General features: G+C 39.7%; 1 protein-coding gene across 2 annotated transcripts; it reads right to left on the bottom strand.

Annotated features, from left to right (window-relative positions):
* Positions 1–280: 280 nt before the first annotated feature.
* On the bottom strand, positions 281–13,071 carry LOC592505 (oxidoreductase HTATIP2-like). Of its 2 annotated transcripts, XM_030993315.1 has the most exons (7): positions 12,941–13,071; positions 11,339–11,720; positions 8,074–8,181; positions 6,834–6,971; positions 6,000–6,061; positions 4,903–5,117; positions 2,284–2,394 (listed from the first exon to the last, which is right to left on the bottom strand). In XM_030993315.1, exons 2-6 carry the CDS (start codon positions 11,717–11,719, stop codon positions 4,907–4,909), a joined length of 900 nt encoding a protein of 299 aa, XP_030849175.1. In that variant the 5' UTR covers position 11,720; positions 12,941–13,071; the 3' UTR covers positions 2,284–2,394; positions 4,903–4,906. The 2 variants fall into 2 exon arrangements, with proteins under 2 accessions (XP_030849174.1, XP_030849175.1); XM_030993314.1 differs by lacking the exon at positions 4,903–5,117 and having other exon boundaries at positions 281–2,394; positions 12,941–13,070.
* Between the last annotated feature and the right edge of the window lie 3,458 nt (positions 13,072–16,529).

Raw genomic sequence — 16,529 nt, forward strand, 5'->3', positions numbered from 1 at the left:
AAGAAGAAGAAGGTGGTAGACAGATGGAAAAGATTAGAGGCAGTGGGGAGGAGGAAGAGAGAGAGATGGAGAGAGTGAGAGAAAGGGAGACAAAGAAGGAGGGGCTCAGAGAACAGGGAGAGAGAGCGAGGGGGAAGACAAAAGAGTGAAATATATAGAGATAAAGACACAGGGATAAAGAGAGAGGGAGAGAGAGAGAGAGAGAAGGATAGATGGATAGAGAGTGAGAAAGAGAGAGAGAGAGAGATAGAGAGAGAGATAGAGAGAGAGAGAAGGGGAGAGATAGATAGCGAGTGAGAAAGAGAGAGAGACAGACACAGAGAGACAGAGAAACGGAGAAAGAGCAAAGAGTTTAAATAAATAAAGGAAGGAAGGAAGAGGAATACAAAGACAGCCATATTAGCACTAGGCAATCATACACCATATCATCGATATCTTTTCTTGTTCCTTTGTGATTAAATCCCCAATTAGGATACATTCAGTATATCACACTCTAGTGCCTTGTTTACATAGGGCGCTGGTAACCGGCAGTGCTTTACTGCAGCATTTTGTTAAAAAAATTGTCATGTAAATGAATAGCAAGTTGGAATGAAAATAAACTAGTGGTGCGCAACAAACGCCCAATGCGAACATACGTGTACTATCTGTGTGTTACGAGATACAGAAATACAAGGTGTATTCACACCGCACCATTATAACTAGAACCCATCATGGTTTAACACGTCACGTGCGAACTGACCTTCAATAATACCATCTATACAGATGCACCAAGCATACATACTATCATATGAATGACAAGCAAGAAAAATATCAATATTTAACAACATAAAAAACAAACATATTTACATGACAGGTCTGACCATACACAGGATAAAGAAGTACTATAATATTCAATTATTCATATTATTTGTTCAATTTCAGTTTCGGATTTGGACGATATGATTTTTTTTTATCAACATGTTGACAGTTTTTATCTACAAAGCTCTATCTCAGAAATGGAATGTTTTTTCAATTGGTGGGTAAAAAAAAAATTAAAAAGGAGTTTGCCAAAAATTACATTTTCAGGATTGTCAGTCAACGAAAAAAGAGGGAGAAGTAACAAATGGAAGATGCTTAACTTGTCACCCAAACTGATAGTAATTAAGAACATAATATAATGTTAATGAAATGTAAAATGTGCAGTGAACTTCCCTAGTGGTTTGATAATTGCACAGCGCCATCTCATGGTCAACTGGCCAACAGTGCATACAAACTAAATCCCTAATCTCCACTTTGAATGATTGGAAATGTTGCCTTTTGAAAAGCCTTTTTAGCCGATTTACAGAGGCTTCAAGTCTTCCTGCTCAAAGCACACTGCAGGGATTTGCATTGTGAATAGGGCAAAAATGTTGTGGGAAAAAAAATCATAATTGAAAATTCCCCTGAAAGTATGTTGGCAAAGTAGTCAACATCCGTATAATTACAGTCATCAAATTAGAATTTTGCAACTGGCAGTGTTTTATTCACCTCATTTGTTGTGTGAAGAAATGAGGGCTTTGATTTTCACTCAAAGAAAGTTACTACAGACTAATATGTTTGCGATTGTAATATGTACAGTGCCATAAGCGTCAGAGCCTGGTGGATACCGGCGCTATATAAGTATCTATATCATTATTATTATTATTATTACAGAGTCTTTTGATCAGAAATTTGGCACATACTTTCATAAACTCATCTTGCTGATACAGATAAATTTGAGACAAATTTTTGAGGGCTAGCAAATCCATGATTGGAGCTTTAAGCAACCACTTTAAAGAATCCACAAACCTTCGAGTTTTATCATATAAGCGACTGTTCTTTGACAATTTTTTCGGTATCAAAAGTCTTGTTCTAGACCGATTTCCTCATTACTAAAAATTTACAATGGTTTTAAGTTCTGTCATGTAAATGACTGTTCTTTGACAACTTTGGTTATCAAAAGTCTTGCTCTAGATTGACTTCATCATAACTAAAAATTCACAACGGTTTTAAAATAGACAAAGTTTCCGGTTTTACAGTAATTTTATTGAACATATAAATCAACATTTTTAGCCCGTAATATAATTTGAAGCAGTGTAGATGTCCTTCCCTTGTGAAATATTCTTGAGTTGATGTTTCCGGTTTTACAGTAATTTTATGAAACATGTAAATCAAAACTCTTAGCCTGTAATATCTTTTGAAGCAGTGTAGATGTCTCTCCCTTGCACAATTTTCTTGGGTTCCTCAGCTGGCTTGACCGTTCTTGCAATCATTGCTTGACCGACTGAGAGCGTTGTGTTGGTCATTCTACCGGGACTTAGGTAATCGATAGGTCTGGATACAAATCGCATGAGGCCTTCACCAAAGCGTGATTCTTCACGGTTGCACATCAACAATCTGGGGGATAAAAATAAAGATAAAAATGACAATGAAAATATTTTCTCAAAGTAAAGTCAACGTACCAACTGAATGTCAACAGGTTTGTAAGTTTCCGACCGATTGGAGGACTTTTCATTGATCCGAATCAACACCCTATTAGTAACTTATTTCTAACAATCTAGACCATCCTGATACGAGGCGCTTAAGCCAATGGTTTGATTAAAGTACATAGAGGAAAATGGGCGCCGGTTCACAAGTGTGCCCATACTTTGGACCTGTGACTCGCGGGTGGAGAGTACCCTATTATAACATACCACAAATCAACTACATCTTCAACAATTTTTGAAATAATGGTCATAACTTCAAAGTCGTTATCATTTTTCAAATATTTTGGGGAGAATTTTCCTACAAACAAAGACATAATAATATACACTTTCTCACAGGTTTCACTGCAAACCGCTGCACAATACAAGTGCGTGCCGTGTTAAACGATGGGGTGCAGGTGGGCGTGTGCATGAAGTTAGTGACCGTATAACGGGTCCAAAGTATGGGCACACTTGTGAACTAGCGCTAGAATTTGTTCACCAACATCACCAGCAGGGGTTCTTTTTTTTCTTCCTAAACAAGTAGAAGAGAATGAACATGCATAACAGAGAAAATAAACACAGATATCAAGCAAAGTGAGCAAATGATGAAGCAATGTAGAGGTTGTAGGCTTGAACATTTTTGATCCAAGTTGAGTCAGATGATGGAGCACAAAAGGCTGTACAAATTATTCAAATAAAAGGGCATTAGGAATAAGTTAAATGATAAGAAACCAAATGAAAGGGACATGTTGTAGAAAGGAGGAAAATAATCTCACTACATATTACACACTGGGTGATGTACCATCCATGCCTTTTAGAATGACAATGACGTCTTGAAATCATTCGAAACAAACAGCAGAAGCAGGACAAATCCTATTTTAAAACTGATTACGACTATCATAACTCAGAAGTAGAAATCAATCCAACCATAAAGTAAAATCAAAATAACTGTTGTCACAAAAAGACGCCTCAGGGAAAACGTCTATGGCAAAAAAACAACCTTTTTCCAAAAGATAGAATAGCGATAAATAAAGCAAAAGTTCTTGGTCCAAAACTCAAAAGGCCAAACAGCAAGAATGAACAAAAGCCCAAATTGGACCAAATAATGAAACATCGAAACAGCAGAAGACAGAAATAAAAGCCTCTGGGAAAGAGTCTATGACAAAAAGGTGACCTTGTTCAAATTATAGAATAGCAATGAATAAAGACAAAAGTTCTTTGTCTTAAGCTATCAGGGTTAACAGCAAGAAAGATCAGAAAGCCAAAATTCAACAAAATAAATGGAAACTATAGGAAAACAACGTGCAACAGGCAAAAGGCTTTACTGAATGACTGGTATCCATGTTTCACGTATTCCCAATGGCAGCCCATTTCCACTACAGAATCAGTAGCAGACCATTTTCGGAATGTAATCAGATTTAATGCATGAACCTGTTACAAATAATTGTATTTCATAGTCAGAATGCGAATTGCGATACGTGTTGTTAGGTAGGCAGGGGTGATAGTGAGCACTAAAAAAAAAAAAGGTTTTTTGTTTTCCCCTCAGCCACGCCCCCCTTGAGTAAAAAAAAAAAAAAAGAGGATTCGCGGGGGAAAAATGGCATCTAACAACATTCTCCCTTTTCGAGTAAGAAAATTGGGACGAAACTGGGAAAAAATAGGGCAAAATAGGGAAGAATAGAGAAAATAGGAGGGAAATCGGGCAAATCAGGATAAAATAGGGAAGAAAAAAAAATGGTAAAAAAAATGGTAAAAAAAAAAAAAAAAAAATCTGGATTTTTTTTTTTTTTTTTTTTTTAAATCGGGAAAAAAAAAATCGGGAAAAAATCGGGAAAAATAAAAAAAATCGGGAAACCGATTTAAATCGGGTTTTTATCAGGCCTGGTAGGGGTAGGACAAGCCATTATGTTGTCCATACTAGCAACAACTTATGAATGCAATTTGCATTCTGAATTTAAATACATTTATTCTCAACAAGTGAATGGAATCTTTTTAAATTAGACACTTAACAAAGACTCACACATTAAATTTGATAACATAGCGAACATGGCCTATTAAATACAAACATGTACGAAATGGCTACTGTGTCCTCTCTGAGATTCTGCTGTTTGAAGTGACAATGACATCTCAAAATCATTCAAATGAAAAGCCATAACAATTACACTTATACAACAGATGGAGCACACTTATACAACAGACGGAGCACACTTATACAAAAGACAGAGCACACTTATACAACAGATGGAGCACACTAATATACAACAGACGGAGCACACTTATACAACAGATGGAGCACACTAATATACACCAGACGGAGCACACTTACACAACAGACAGAGCACACTTATACAACAGACGGAGCACCTTATACAACAGATGGAGCACACTTTCCACTAATATCACAGACATTCCAAGCACAGCCTTCACAAAGAAGCTGCACCTTCTTAAATCTCCTTCGACGCTCGATAAATCGCCTTCCCATCCAGCACCATCTTGGCCTCGTCGCCAGGCTTCACCGTCATGGCGATCATTGCCATGGCAACGGAGAGCGTTGTGTTTGTGAAACTACCGGGGCAGACCAAATCAACGGGCTTCAGCAAGCCCCGCATCAAACGCTCGCCCAGACGGAACTCCTCCCGATCGCACATCAGCATGCTGGCGTGGTAGGAGAGGGGTCAAAGGTCATGAATATAAACTATTGCCCATAAGGTCGGAATAATTTCTTTTTATTACATTATTTCTACCATTGTTATCTATCAGATCATATTTTTATTTGTATTTGAAATCCAAGCTCAATTTTCGGTTGCAATAAAGAAATAAATGAAAAATAAATATTATGAATATGAATCATGCCCTGTTATATGGTGAAACGCTTGTTTGAGCATCGTTTCGAACAAAAACTCAATAAAGAATCAGGGTCCTGTTATAATTTGAATGTCATATCGTATGAAAATCATTTAACCTCTGATTGGCCAGGTGTCAAGGGGTATACTAAAGTGGTGAATTGCCATTTAGTCTACAAGCAGTTGGTCTATTTCCATTTGCTGTACACCCAGCCCATCTAAGTTCCTAGCATTATTTATGATTAAATGATTGAGAAACCATATGGACAGTGGAAATAATGGGAATTAGACCAAGCGGGAATTAGACCAAATGAGTGATAGACCAGTGATCCATGATTGTGAAACCATATGGACAGTGGAAATAATGGGAATTAGACCAAGTGCGAATTAGATTAAATGAGTGATAGACCAAATGGGTAGTAGACTTATTGGAGATTATACTAAATGACTCTTAGCCTAAATGGTCATTAGACCAAACGATAAGTGGTCGAAATGATTATTGGTCCATGCGGATAGTAGACGGGCTGGGTGTAGACCATATGGGAATAGACCAACTGGGTATTAGACCAAACATCTATAAGCTTGAGACATCGATTAAGCTGTATGTGAGACTTGTACAGACATTACTGGTCAGCGTAATACGACAGTATGTCTTTCACAAAAAAGAATGTTAGAAAAGAAATTATCAACTAACCCTGGTCTGTAGATGGTGAATTTCTCAAATTCAAGTTTGGCCGTCTCTTCCTCCGTTTGTCCCTATATTGAATACGACAGATTATACAAGAAGGTTTACTAGATCATATTAAATGTGAATTTTTGTTATCAGTAGAGAGGAAAATTGTCATAGTATCCGAGAAAATTTTGTAAGTGCTTTGAGTAACTACTTGCACTCTTTGCTCTCCCTTTTTCTTTCTCACAGTCTCCCCCTCTCTGTCTCTCACTCTTTAACTCTACCTCTCACTCTCTCTCTTTCCCCGTCTCTCTTCATCTCTAACCCCCCCCCCCCCCCCCCTCCTTCCCCATAGTCCCATCATCTCCCCGACAACTATCTCCCTGCATCTCTCTTTCTATATCTCCGCCTCCTCTCTCTCCCCCTCTCTTTCTCTCTTTCCCCATAATTCCACATCTTCACTCTGGTGTATAGCATACTGTTACATTTGTTGTTGTGGTTGGGTTTATTGGGGCTATATCCATTGATTTCGATGATTTCCCCCACAAATTGGTATCTCCTTTATACTCTTCATATCTACCGACATCTCTTTCTTTCTCTCTCTCTCTCCCCACTCTCTCCTTCTCTCTCTTTCTCTCTCTTTCCTCCTCCCCCACTCTCTCTCTCCCTACCCATAGTCCCTTAAATTCACTCTGGTGTATAGCATACTGTTACATGTATTGATATCCCTCTTTTATACTATCCATATCTACCAGACATCTCTCTCTTTCTCTCTCTCTCCCTGCATCTCTCCTTCTCTCTCTCTCTCTCTCTTTCCTCCTCCCCTCTCTCTCTCTCTCCTTCCACATAGTCCCATACCTTGACTCTGGTGTAGAGCATACTGCTGTTGGCGTTGGCGCCCACAGATGAGACTAGATGGTACTGCTCACATCCGTTTTGTTTTGCAAGCTCTCCAATCTTCATCACGTAGTCATAATCAACCTTCTTGAATCCGTCCTATATTATCACAACAATGATTAGAAAGGTTGAAAAACATTCATTAAAGGGGAATTCCACCCTGATAATATGTTTGTTTTAATATTGAGAGAAAAATGAGAAGGAAAGATCAGTGAATATTTACTCGGTGATTAATGAGTAATACATGTATGTAATTCAAAGTTTCTTCAATTGACTTAATGCTTTATCTATATACTTTGTAACCATGTGAAAAAAGAATTTCCATGTATGTGGATAATAAAACAAATAAAATCAAATCAATTCAAATATTTGAGAAAAATCAGACAATAAATAAGAAACTTATGGATTTTTTCAATCCAACACTTTTCATGAAATACTTAAAATCTGTGAGTCTTATGAGTTTTATGAAACAGGGCCCAGACCTTGTCGCACATCGACAGTGACTGCAAGGTTATCAGGTGGTATTCAAGGAACTCCATCTGGTATCGGATGACACCCTGGAATGGCTCTCCAACCCTGACCTAATACTCTACATTAGGTATATGTATGACTTCATCAGCTTGAGATTGCCAAATAGCCCGCTATTTCTGATTTGGGAAATAAGCCCAAGACTAGAGCTCGAGAAATTAGCTCAAGATATTTTGCTCAGCGTTCGGGCTGGTAAAGACACACCCGACAAATAGTGGGATATTTTGCAAACTAGCCCAAGATATCTTGAGATGATTATCTCGACCAAATATCCCGCTAATTACAACTGCGGCCTGATGAAGACGCAAATTAGCTGCATAATTGCCGATTGGGATAGTTAAAATAGCCGGTTATCTAGAGCTGATGAAAACAGGCCTATTGTAGCAACAAAACATCATACAAAAGAAGAAGAAGGCAGAGGGAGATGAAGTAATAATAGGGAAGATTTAAAGCCCCAATGCACTATAGCTACCCGTGCCCTCTATATAGCAAACAATGCCTAAGCGGTGACCATTGGTCCCCCATGATCCCTTTTTCTTATGTTGATTGAGAGCTGATTTGATAAGATAACCACCTGTCAGTGACCACGCTGGGAGGTCTAATTCCTCCTGGCCAAACTAGTGCAGACAGGCTGTAAAGAGAGAGGGAAATAGAGTCTTGTCTAGTTGCTTACCTTTCCTGCCTTGCCTCTGGTTGTTCCCAGACAGCAGTAACCGACCGTTGGCCCTTTGAAGATATCTGCAGAGTCATCTAGTTTATCGTAGTCAACCACTTTCTGCTCCTTTAAACAAAAAAGTTACAGAAGAAAGGTGGATACGAGTCTTGATTATTTAATATGGATCACCACCATATTCATCATCACTATCATCACCATCCTCATCATCAACATCACTCCTTCTTCTCATCATCACCATCATCCTCATAATCATCATCATCACCACCAGTGCTGATGATTTAAATATCACAATCACCACCATATTCATCATCATTATCATCATCATCATCAAAATCAACATCACTATCATCCTCATTATCAACATCTATCATCATCATCCTCATCCTCATCCTCATTATCAACATCACTATCATCATCATCCTCATCCTCACTATCAACATCACTATCATCATCATCCTCATCCTCATCCTCATTATCAACATCTCATCATCATCATCCTCATCCTCATCCTCATTATCAACATCACTATCATCATCATCCTCATCCTCATCCTCATTATCAACATCACTATCATCATCATCCTCATCCTCACTATCAACATCACTATCATCATCATCCTCATCCTCACTATCAACATCACTATCATCATCATCCTCATCCTCATTATCAACATCACTATCATCATCATCCTCATCCTCACTATCAACATCACTATCATCATCATCCTCATCCTCACTATCAACATCACTATCATCATCATCCTCATCCTCATTATCAACATCACTATCATCATCATCCTCATCCTCACTATCAACATCACTATCATCATCATCCTCATCCTCGTTATCAACATCACTATCATCATCATCCTCATCCTCACTATCAACATCACTATCATCATCATCCTCATCCTCATTATCAACATCACTATCATCATCATCCTCATCCTCACTATCAACATCACTATCATCATCATCCTCATCCTCACTATCAACATCACTATCATCATCATCCTCATCCTCATTATCAACATCACTATCATCATCATCCTCATCCTCACTATCAACATCACTATCATCATCATCCTCATCCTCGTTATCAACATCACTATCATCATCATCCTCATTATCAACATCACTATCATCATCCTCATTATCAACATCACTATCATCATCATCCTCATCCTCATCCTCATTATCAACATCTCATCATCATCATCCTCATCCTCATCCTCATTATCAACATCACTATCATCATCATCCTCATCCTCATCCTCATTATCAACATCTCATCATCATCATCCTCATCCTCATCCTCATTATCAACATCACTATCATCATCATCCTCATCCTCACTATCAACATCACTATCATCATCATCCTCATCCTCATCCTCATTATCAACATCTATCATCATCATCCTCATCCTCATCCTCATTATCAACATCACTATCATCATCATCCTCATCCTCACTATCAACATCACTATCATCATCATCCTCATCCTCACTATCAACATCACTATCATCATCATCCTCATCCTCATTATCAACATCACTATCATCATCATCCTCATCCTCACTATCAACATCACTATCATCATCATCCTCATCCTCACTATCAACATCACTATCATCATCATCCTCATCCTCATTATCAACATCACTATCATCATCATCCTCATCCTCACTATCAACATCACTATCATCATCATCCTCATCCTCGTTATCAACATCACTATCATCATCATCCTCATCCTCACTATCAACATCACTATCATCATCATCCTCATCCTCATTATCAACATCACTATCATCATCATCCTCATCCTCACTATCAATATCACTATCATCATCATCCTCATCCTCACTATCAACATCACTATCATCATCATCCTCATCCTCATTATCAACATCACTATCATCATCATCCTCATCCTCACTATCAACATCACTATCATCATCATCCTCATCCTCGTTATCAACATCACTATCATCATCATCCTCATTATCAACATCACTATCATCATCCTCATTATCAACATCACTATCATCATCATCCTCATCCTCATTATCAACATCACTATCATCATCATCTTCATCCTCGTTATCAACATCACTATCATCATCATCCTCATCCTCGTTATCAACATCACTATCATCATCATCCTCATCCTCGTTATCAACATCACTATCATCATCATCCTCATCCTCGTTATCAACATCACTATCATCATCATCCTCATCCTCGTTATCAACATCACTATCATCATCATCCTCATTATCAACATCACTATTATCATCCTCATTATCAACATCACTATCATCATCATCCTCATCCTCATTATCAACATCACTATCATCATCATCTTCATCCTCGTTATCAACATCACTATCATCATCATCCTCATCCTCGTTATCAACATCACTATCATCATCATCCTCATTATCAACATCACTATCATCATCCTCATTATCAACATCACTATCATCATTATCCTCATTATCAACATCACTATCATCATCATCCTCCTCATCATCAGCATCATCAGTCGTAATAGTGCAGGGGGAGTGGGAATCCGGACATGTTTTTTTAAACATCCCCCTTCCCTATGAAGAAAAAAAACTACACTACAGTGCATTTTTTAGAGGTGCTCGTACAGCTCGTTACAGATTTTCATATACCGGTATCCAAATCACTGTCCATTACCATCACCACCACCAGCACCAACTGCATCAGCTTTTAGGCAACATGATCATCATTCTCATCATCACCATCATCACCATTATCACCATAATCATTCATCTTCATCACCATCGTCTACATTATCACCATCAAAAGAGAAAAATGGTTTCTTCTTGTTTGCTGTTAAAGAGATGGTGGAGTATTGGGAATAGGTAAACAATAATTTGTGAGCGTTATCATTGTTATTATGCAAGTGTGAAAGAACATCAGATAAAAAATGTTCCCTGAAAAGCAAGGCTCTTCAAATGCCTTAATATTCTAAATATGGCATGTAACAGCATAAAAAAAAATTAAGACAGATTTTAATGCTACATGCTTGTATAGTCCCATATACCAAGACTTGGTCAAATTTTGATGAACTTATGCCAGAACCTTGCAGTACACACCAATACTTTTGCTAGATGATAAGCCTTTTTTGATCCATTCACGTTTCTTTCACAATGCAATCGCATGACCAGAACCCAACATTATCTTTAAGCTTGTAAAAGAAACTATTAGTCTAGTGGCTAAATACTTACTGCAGCAAAATCCTTGTATACATCCCCTTCAAGGGGGACCTCCCGTCGTCCAATCAGCAAGACCTTACTGAAGATCTTGGTCCTGGCCAGCTCTTGGACTAGGGCTTTCCCGCACTCTCCTGTGTATCCTGCCACAAACGCTGTCTTCCCAAGCCCTCGGAACTTCTCCATCTCGGCCTGGAGAGGGGGTGCTTTCGCTTCGGTTCCTTGCGCTTCGGGTTCAGGTTCTGCTGGGGAAGTTGCCGTGGCGGCAGGCTCTGCTGTAGGTTCAGTAGGAGCTGCGGCGCCCTCTGCTGCTGGGGCTGTGTCTATAGAGGCCGGTGGGGAGGATTCTTGAGCCGGTTGTTCCGATGGTTGTTGTTCCTGCTGTTCGTCAGCCATGCTGTATATAAAGAACAAATCAATATCATAACGATTGATTATGATATTATGGGAATGTTTATTTTATGAGTGAAAAAAAGGACACAAGACTACGCTTAATTAATTTGCTCCCTTATACACTAAACCACCCCCACCTGACCGGTCCTGCTAAACAACTAAAAAAAAAGAAAAAGAAAAGAACAGCCATTACGGCATAGATAGAGTTGTATTCATAATTGTCCATGTAGTACATGTACATTATGCTATGGTCACATTACCCAAAAGTAGCCTGCTCGGCGGCCGAGCGGCGAGTTTTTAACCAATTCTGCCCGGCGGCTGCCCGGCCACCGAGCGGCGGTCGCCCAGGCACCGCTCGTTTTTAGGGCATCGCTCGGTCGCCGCTGAAGTTTTAGTGCGGAGTTAAAATTTGGGCGGCGCCTGCTCACTTTTTACTCACCGCCAAAACGCTCGGTGCCTGGGCGGTCGCCGCCCGGGCACCGACCTAATCGCTGGGCGATGCCTAATTCCAGCAGCGACCGAGCAGGCTACTGATCGGTCGGTCGCTGCTCTGATTTGTGACCATAGCTTTAGGTACTGTACATTAGCCTAGGTACTGTACATCATGATTGTGTTGCATCGACCACTGTAATTTCCAGTACATGTGTAAAATGGACAGCTACATGTACAGACGCCTTGGCACCGGAGCTCTGTGGAGTTAGTGGTGTACATGTAGATCCATCATCTACATCCAGTAGTACTAGTAGTAGTAGGCCTAGTAAGTAGTAGGCCTAGTAATGTTATAAAGTATCCGAAAGCAACTTGATTTTGAAGGGGTTTACGTTTACAACTTGTATTACTATTCTAACTTACAACTACAAGTAATATTTCTTAAATCTACTGAGAATTATCATACAGGCAAATATTCATGATGGTCAGTGCACTGCTATTTATTTGGTGAATTGTTCCACTAAATATGAAGGCAAATGAGAAATGTGTATGGCAACCAGTGTCCGGACACCCAACCCCCATGTATCTACACAGCAGTACACAGCCTTGTATACAGGCTGTCATCACAAACAACGAGCGCGAGCCGCCATCCCTGCCTGCCATTGGCCGTGCTTATGTACCAGCGCGCGATACCAGGCCAGGTCGAAAGCAGAGGCTGTGTTGATGATCTCGATCCGTGACAAATATAACTACAATCATCAAATATATTATCTAATCACATGGTAGAATACCTACTTTATCAAAGATATATCAAACAATGCTTCCTCCTAGTAGCTTGTATCCTTTCGAAAATTGGAGGTCAAAATATGGTTACACTCGCTGGGCCTGGGCACTGCTGCTTGTGTACGTTCGTTCGTTGATCAATAATTATGCCACAAGCATTTTTAATAGCAGTATACAGTGATGATATGAGTGCATGCAGCGCAGCTGTGCAGTGGCATGGCCTGGATGAATTACAGACAGAATAAAGGGCGGGGCTAAATTCTGCGATAATAATAATAAATAATAATTACCAAATTTGCAAAGTCATGTGAGAAAATGGTCGAGGGGGTGAGGGGCCCGTGAGGGGGTGGAACCAAAATTATGCTCAGCTCTACATACTTAGGAGAAAATATTTGAAGATAAACTCTTATCTATCGATCCACTTCCCCAATAGGTACTTCTCTATAATTATGAATACCCGGCCCCCTAATTCCAAGGGGGTCACTCCATGGGTGTCGATCCCGGGGGGGGGGGGGGAGATATATCCCCAAATATTTTAGGTGGGGGGGGGGATGGCCTGTACAATCATCCCCCCCAGTAATTCACCATAAAAAAAAATTAAAAATGAAGAGAAAAAGTAATGATGAGAGCCCGATGAGAGTCGTAAATGGTTATTACTCGCAAGATGACCATCAATATACACATTTTGCTATCTCATTTTCATAATACATACATAATATACGAAGTAAATGAGACAACCACATATGAGACAAGAATAAATTGAATTCTCACTCATACGGATTCATCAGGAATTGATGAATTTATTCAATTTGTTCAATCAACAGCATCATAGAAATGCAGTGCGCCAAATGCAAAGACGCAGCGTTAAAAAGCAAAGAGCTAAAATGTTAAGCGCGAAGCGCAAAAGTAGCAATCTGCAATGCACATCAAACAATCCTGGACAGTGTAAACATAGATGAACTCTGTGACGAATTCGTGATGAGATCGGAGACAAGGAGAAAGCTTCCGCGCTTCGCGCGGGAGCGGGGAAACTGAATTCATACAAGGATTTAGAGTCGAGAATGGTACAACGAATCGTTTTCTTTCTCTAATAATCTAATGAAACGTTAGAACTTCCGCGCTTCGCTGGGGGGGGGGGGGGGAACTGATTCAGATAAGGATTAAGAGTCGAGAATGGTACAACGAATCGTTTTCTTTCTCTAATAATCTAATGAAACGTTAGAACTTCCGCGCTTCGCTGGGGGGGGGGGGGGGGGAACTGATTCAGACAAGGATTAAGAGTCGAGAATGGTACAACGAATCGTTTTCTTTCTTTAATAATCTAATGAAACGTTAGAACTTCCGCGCTTCGCGGGGGGGGGGGGGGGACTGATTCAGACAAGGATTAAGAGTCGAGAATGGTACAACGAATCGTTTTCTTTCTTTAATAATCTAATGAAACGCTAGAACTTCCGTGCTTCGCGGGGGGGGGGGGGGGAACTGATTCAGACAAGGATTAAAGGGACTGGATCGGCAGTTTCTATGTGTAGAAGGCCATAATTCGCTGACACCAGACTTGGTGGAAATACCATTAATGGGAGTACAAATCTGCACAAAGCAAACCCGTTGGCCAGTCAAAAATTTCCCCCTAATCGCTCGGAGAGCTTCGGTGAAGGAAAAGCGAAGCATTACATAAGATCTAATGGTCATCAAACTGAAGGCTAACCCTGGTGATTGACAACATATGTTATTGGGTAAACACCCGAACGGTGTCGAATTCCCCATGAGAGCTGACTTCTATTTGACTTTAAGAGTCGATAATGGTATATCGAATCGTCTTCTTTCTTTAATAAACTTATGAAACGTCAGAGCTTCCGCGCTACGCGCGGAGGAAGGGGAACTTAATTCCAACAAGGATTAAGAGTCGAGAACGGTCCAACGAATCGTCTTCTTTCTCTAATAATTTAATGAAACGTCAAAGTTTCCGCGCTTCGCGGGGGAGCTATAGGGGGAAACTCCTCCTCCCTGTACACAATCCCCTAGGGAGCGCGCTTCGCGCGCTCACTACCGCCCCTTCAAATGAAATCCTGGCTACGCGCTTAGGGAGGGGGTGTAACCCGCCACACGCTTCTACCTCTTGGTTGCTTTGATTCATCGCCGAAAATATTTTGGCACCTATCATCCCCCCCCCCCCCCCAACCACGGATACAAATCTACACCCTTGCTTGGGTCACTCCCAACATGACTGGTATACGCACCCGCGTCCAGAAAAAGTTTCGAAAGGGTGTCTTTTCGGCTATACGGCGCGGCGTCGACGTTTTACTGAAAAAGGGGGTGTTTCTCAAGCACTGATCGCACAAAAACAAAATAAAGGGTTTTCAGGTTCAGACGTTTCTAAGTTTTCTTTAAAAAAAGGGTCATTTCAGAAAAAGCGCGATACGCCATTTGGGTCCATTTCAGAGGTTTTCAGAGGAGAAGAAGAAGAAAAAGAAGAGGAAGAGGAGGAAGAGAAGAAGAGGAAAATGATGAATATGTTGAATTTCTATAACGTACAAAAACATAAGTATATACATATTTAAAAAGTATGAACCGGCAGACAAAAGAAAAGTTTTCTGTATTCAGGCTATTTCAATCATATAATATGTCATTCGCTTCTTTCCACTGTCTCTCAAATATTTCTTTAATTCCCTGAGCAAAGTGTTATAATTTTTATATCCTTTATATATATCAGGAAGGGAATTACAATGTTTTATGGCAACGTAGAAATAAAAACGAATTTCCAATCCTACCTACTCTTTCTGGTAAGTTAAGGTGGAATGGGCTATTTCTTGTATTATCATCATGTCAGTAACAAGATCGTAGTTTTTGGTTCGAATATAATGATTCGACCTAGTATACTTTATGCACGTGATGCAATACGAGTTGTTTTGATCTTTGGTTGACTTCAAGAAAGCCAGCTTTAGAAAGTTCGCTGCACAAAGATAATGAGTTCTTGGACCAGAACAGTTGATGAATATCCCCATTTTGTTCTGTATAATTTTCAACTTCTTTTTATCTGACTTGTGTATGTTACCATACCACGCAGCTGCCCTGGTCCTGTTATACAAAATTGCTCTGGCGGCAGTACTGTTCCGAGATCAATCTCCTGCACTATTACATCACCTAACTTCAACTCTATACCAAACAGTATATCTAACCCTAACCCTAACTTTAACTATAGACCAAACAATATATCTAACCCTAACCCTAACTTCAACACTATACCAAACAAAATATCTAACCCTAATCATAACTTCAACTATACACCAAACAATATATCTAACCCTAACCCTCTCCCTAACTTCAACTATAGACCAAACAATATATCTCACCCTAACCCTAACCCTAAACCTAACGTAAAACCCAATTCCAACTCTCACCTTTACCCCTGTATATATTTTTGACGAAATATAGCCGGAAGCGGTAGACCGGTTTACTATTTATTTGGACATTTCTATCCTGGCGACGACGAGTTATTCCATTTACGTGTTGTTCATGATCTGAATGAACTATATATTTATAATCCAGTATGCATACATTATTTGATGCTATGTCAGGCAAGCCTCAGATAAGCTTATAGTTC

The sequence above is a fragment of the Strongylocentrotus purpuratus genome, unplaced genomic scaffold, assembly GCF_000002235.5.
Source record: "Strongylocentrotus purpuratus isolate Spur 01 unplaced genomic scaffold, Spur_5.0 spur5_scaffold_20, whole genome shotgun sequence".
NCBI lineage: Eukaryota > Metazoa > Echinodermata > Echinoidea > Camarodonta > Strongylocentrotidae > Strongylocentrotus > Strongylocentrotus purpuratus.

Excerpts from the sequence above, each read along its gene's own strand:
- LOC592505 (XM_030993314.1), bottom strand. The coding sequence starts at position 11,719 with ATGGCTGACGAACAGCAGGAACAACAACCATCGGAACAACCGGCTCAA. Across the intron at positions 8,182-11,338 it reads TATACAAGGATTTTGCTGCA|GAGCAGAAAGTGGTTGACTA; the intron begins GTAAGTATTTAG and ends TTTTGTTTAAAG. Across the intron at positions 6,972-8,073 it reads CCAGAGGCAAGGCAGGAAAG|GACGGATTCAAGAAGGTTGA; the intron begins GTAAGCAACTAG and ends GTGATAATATAG.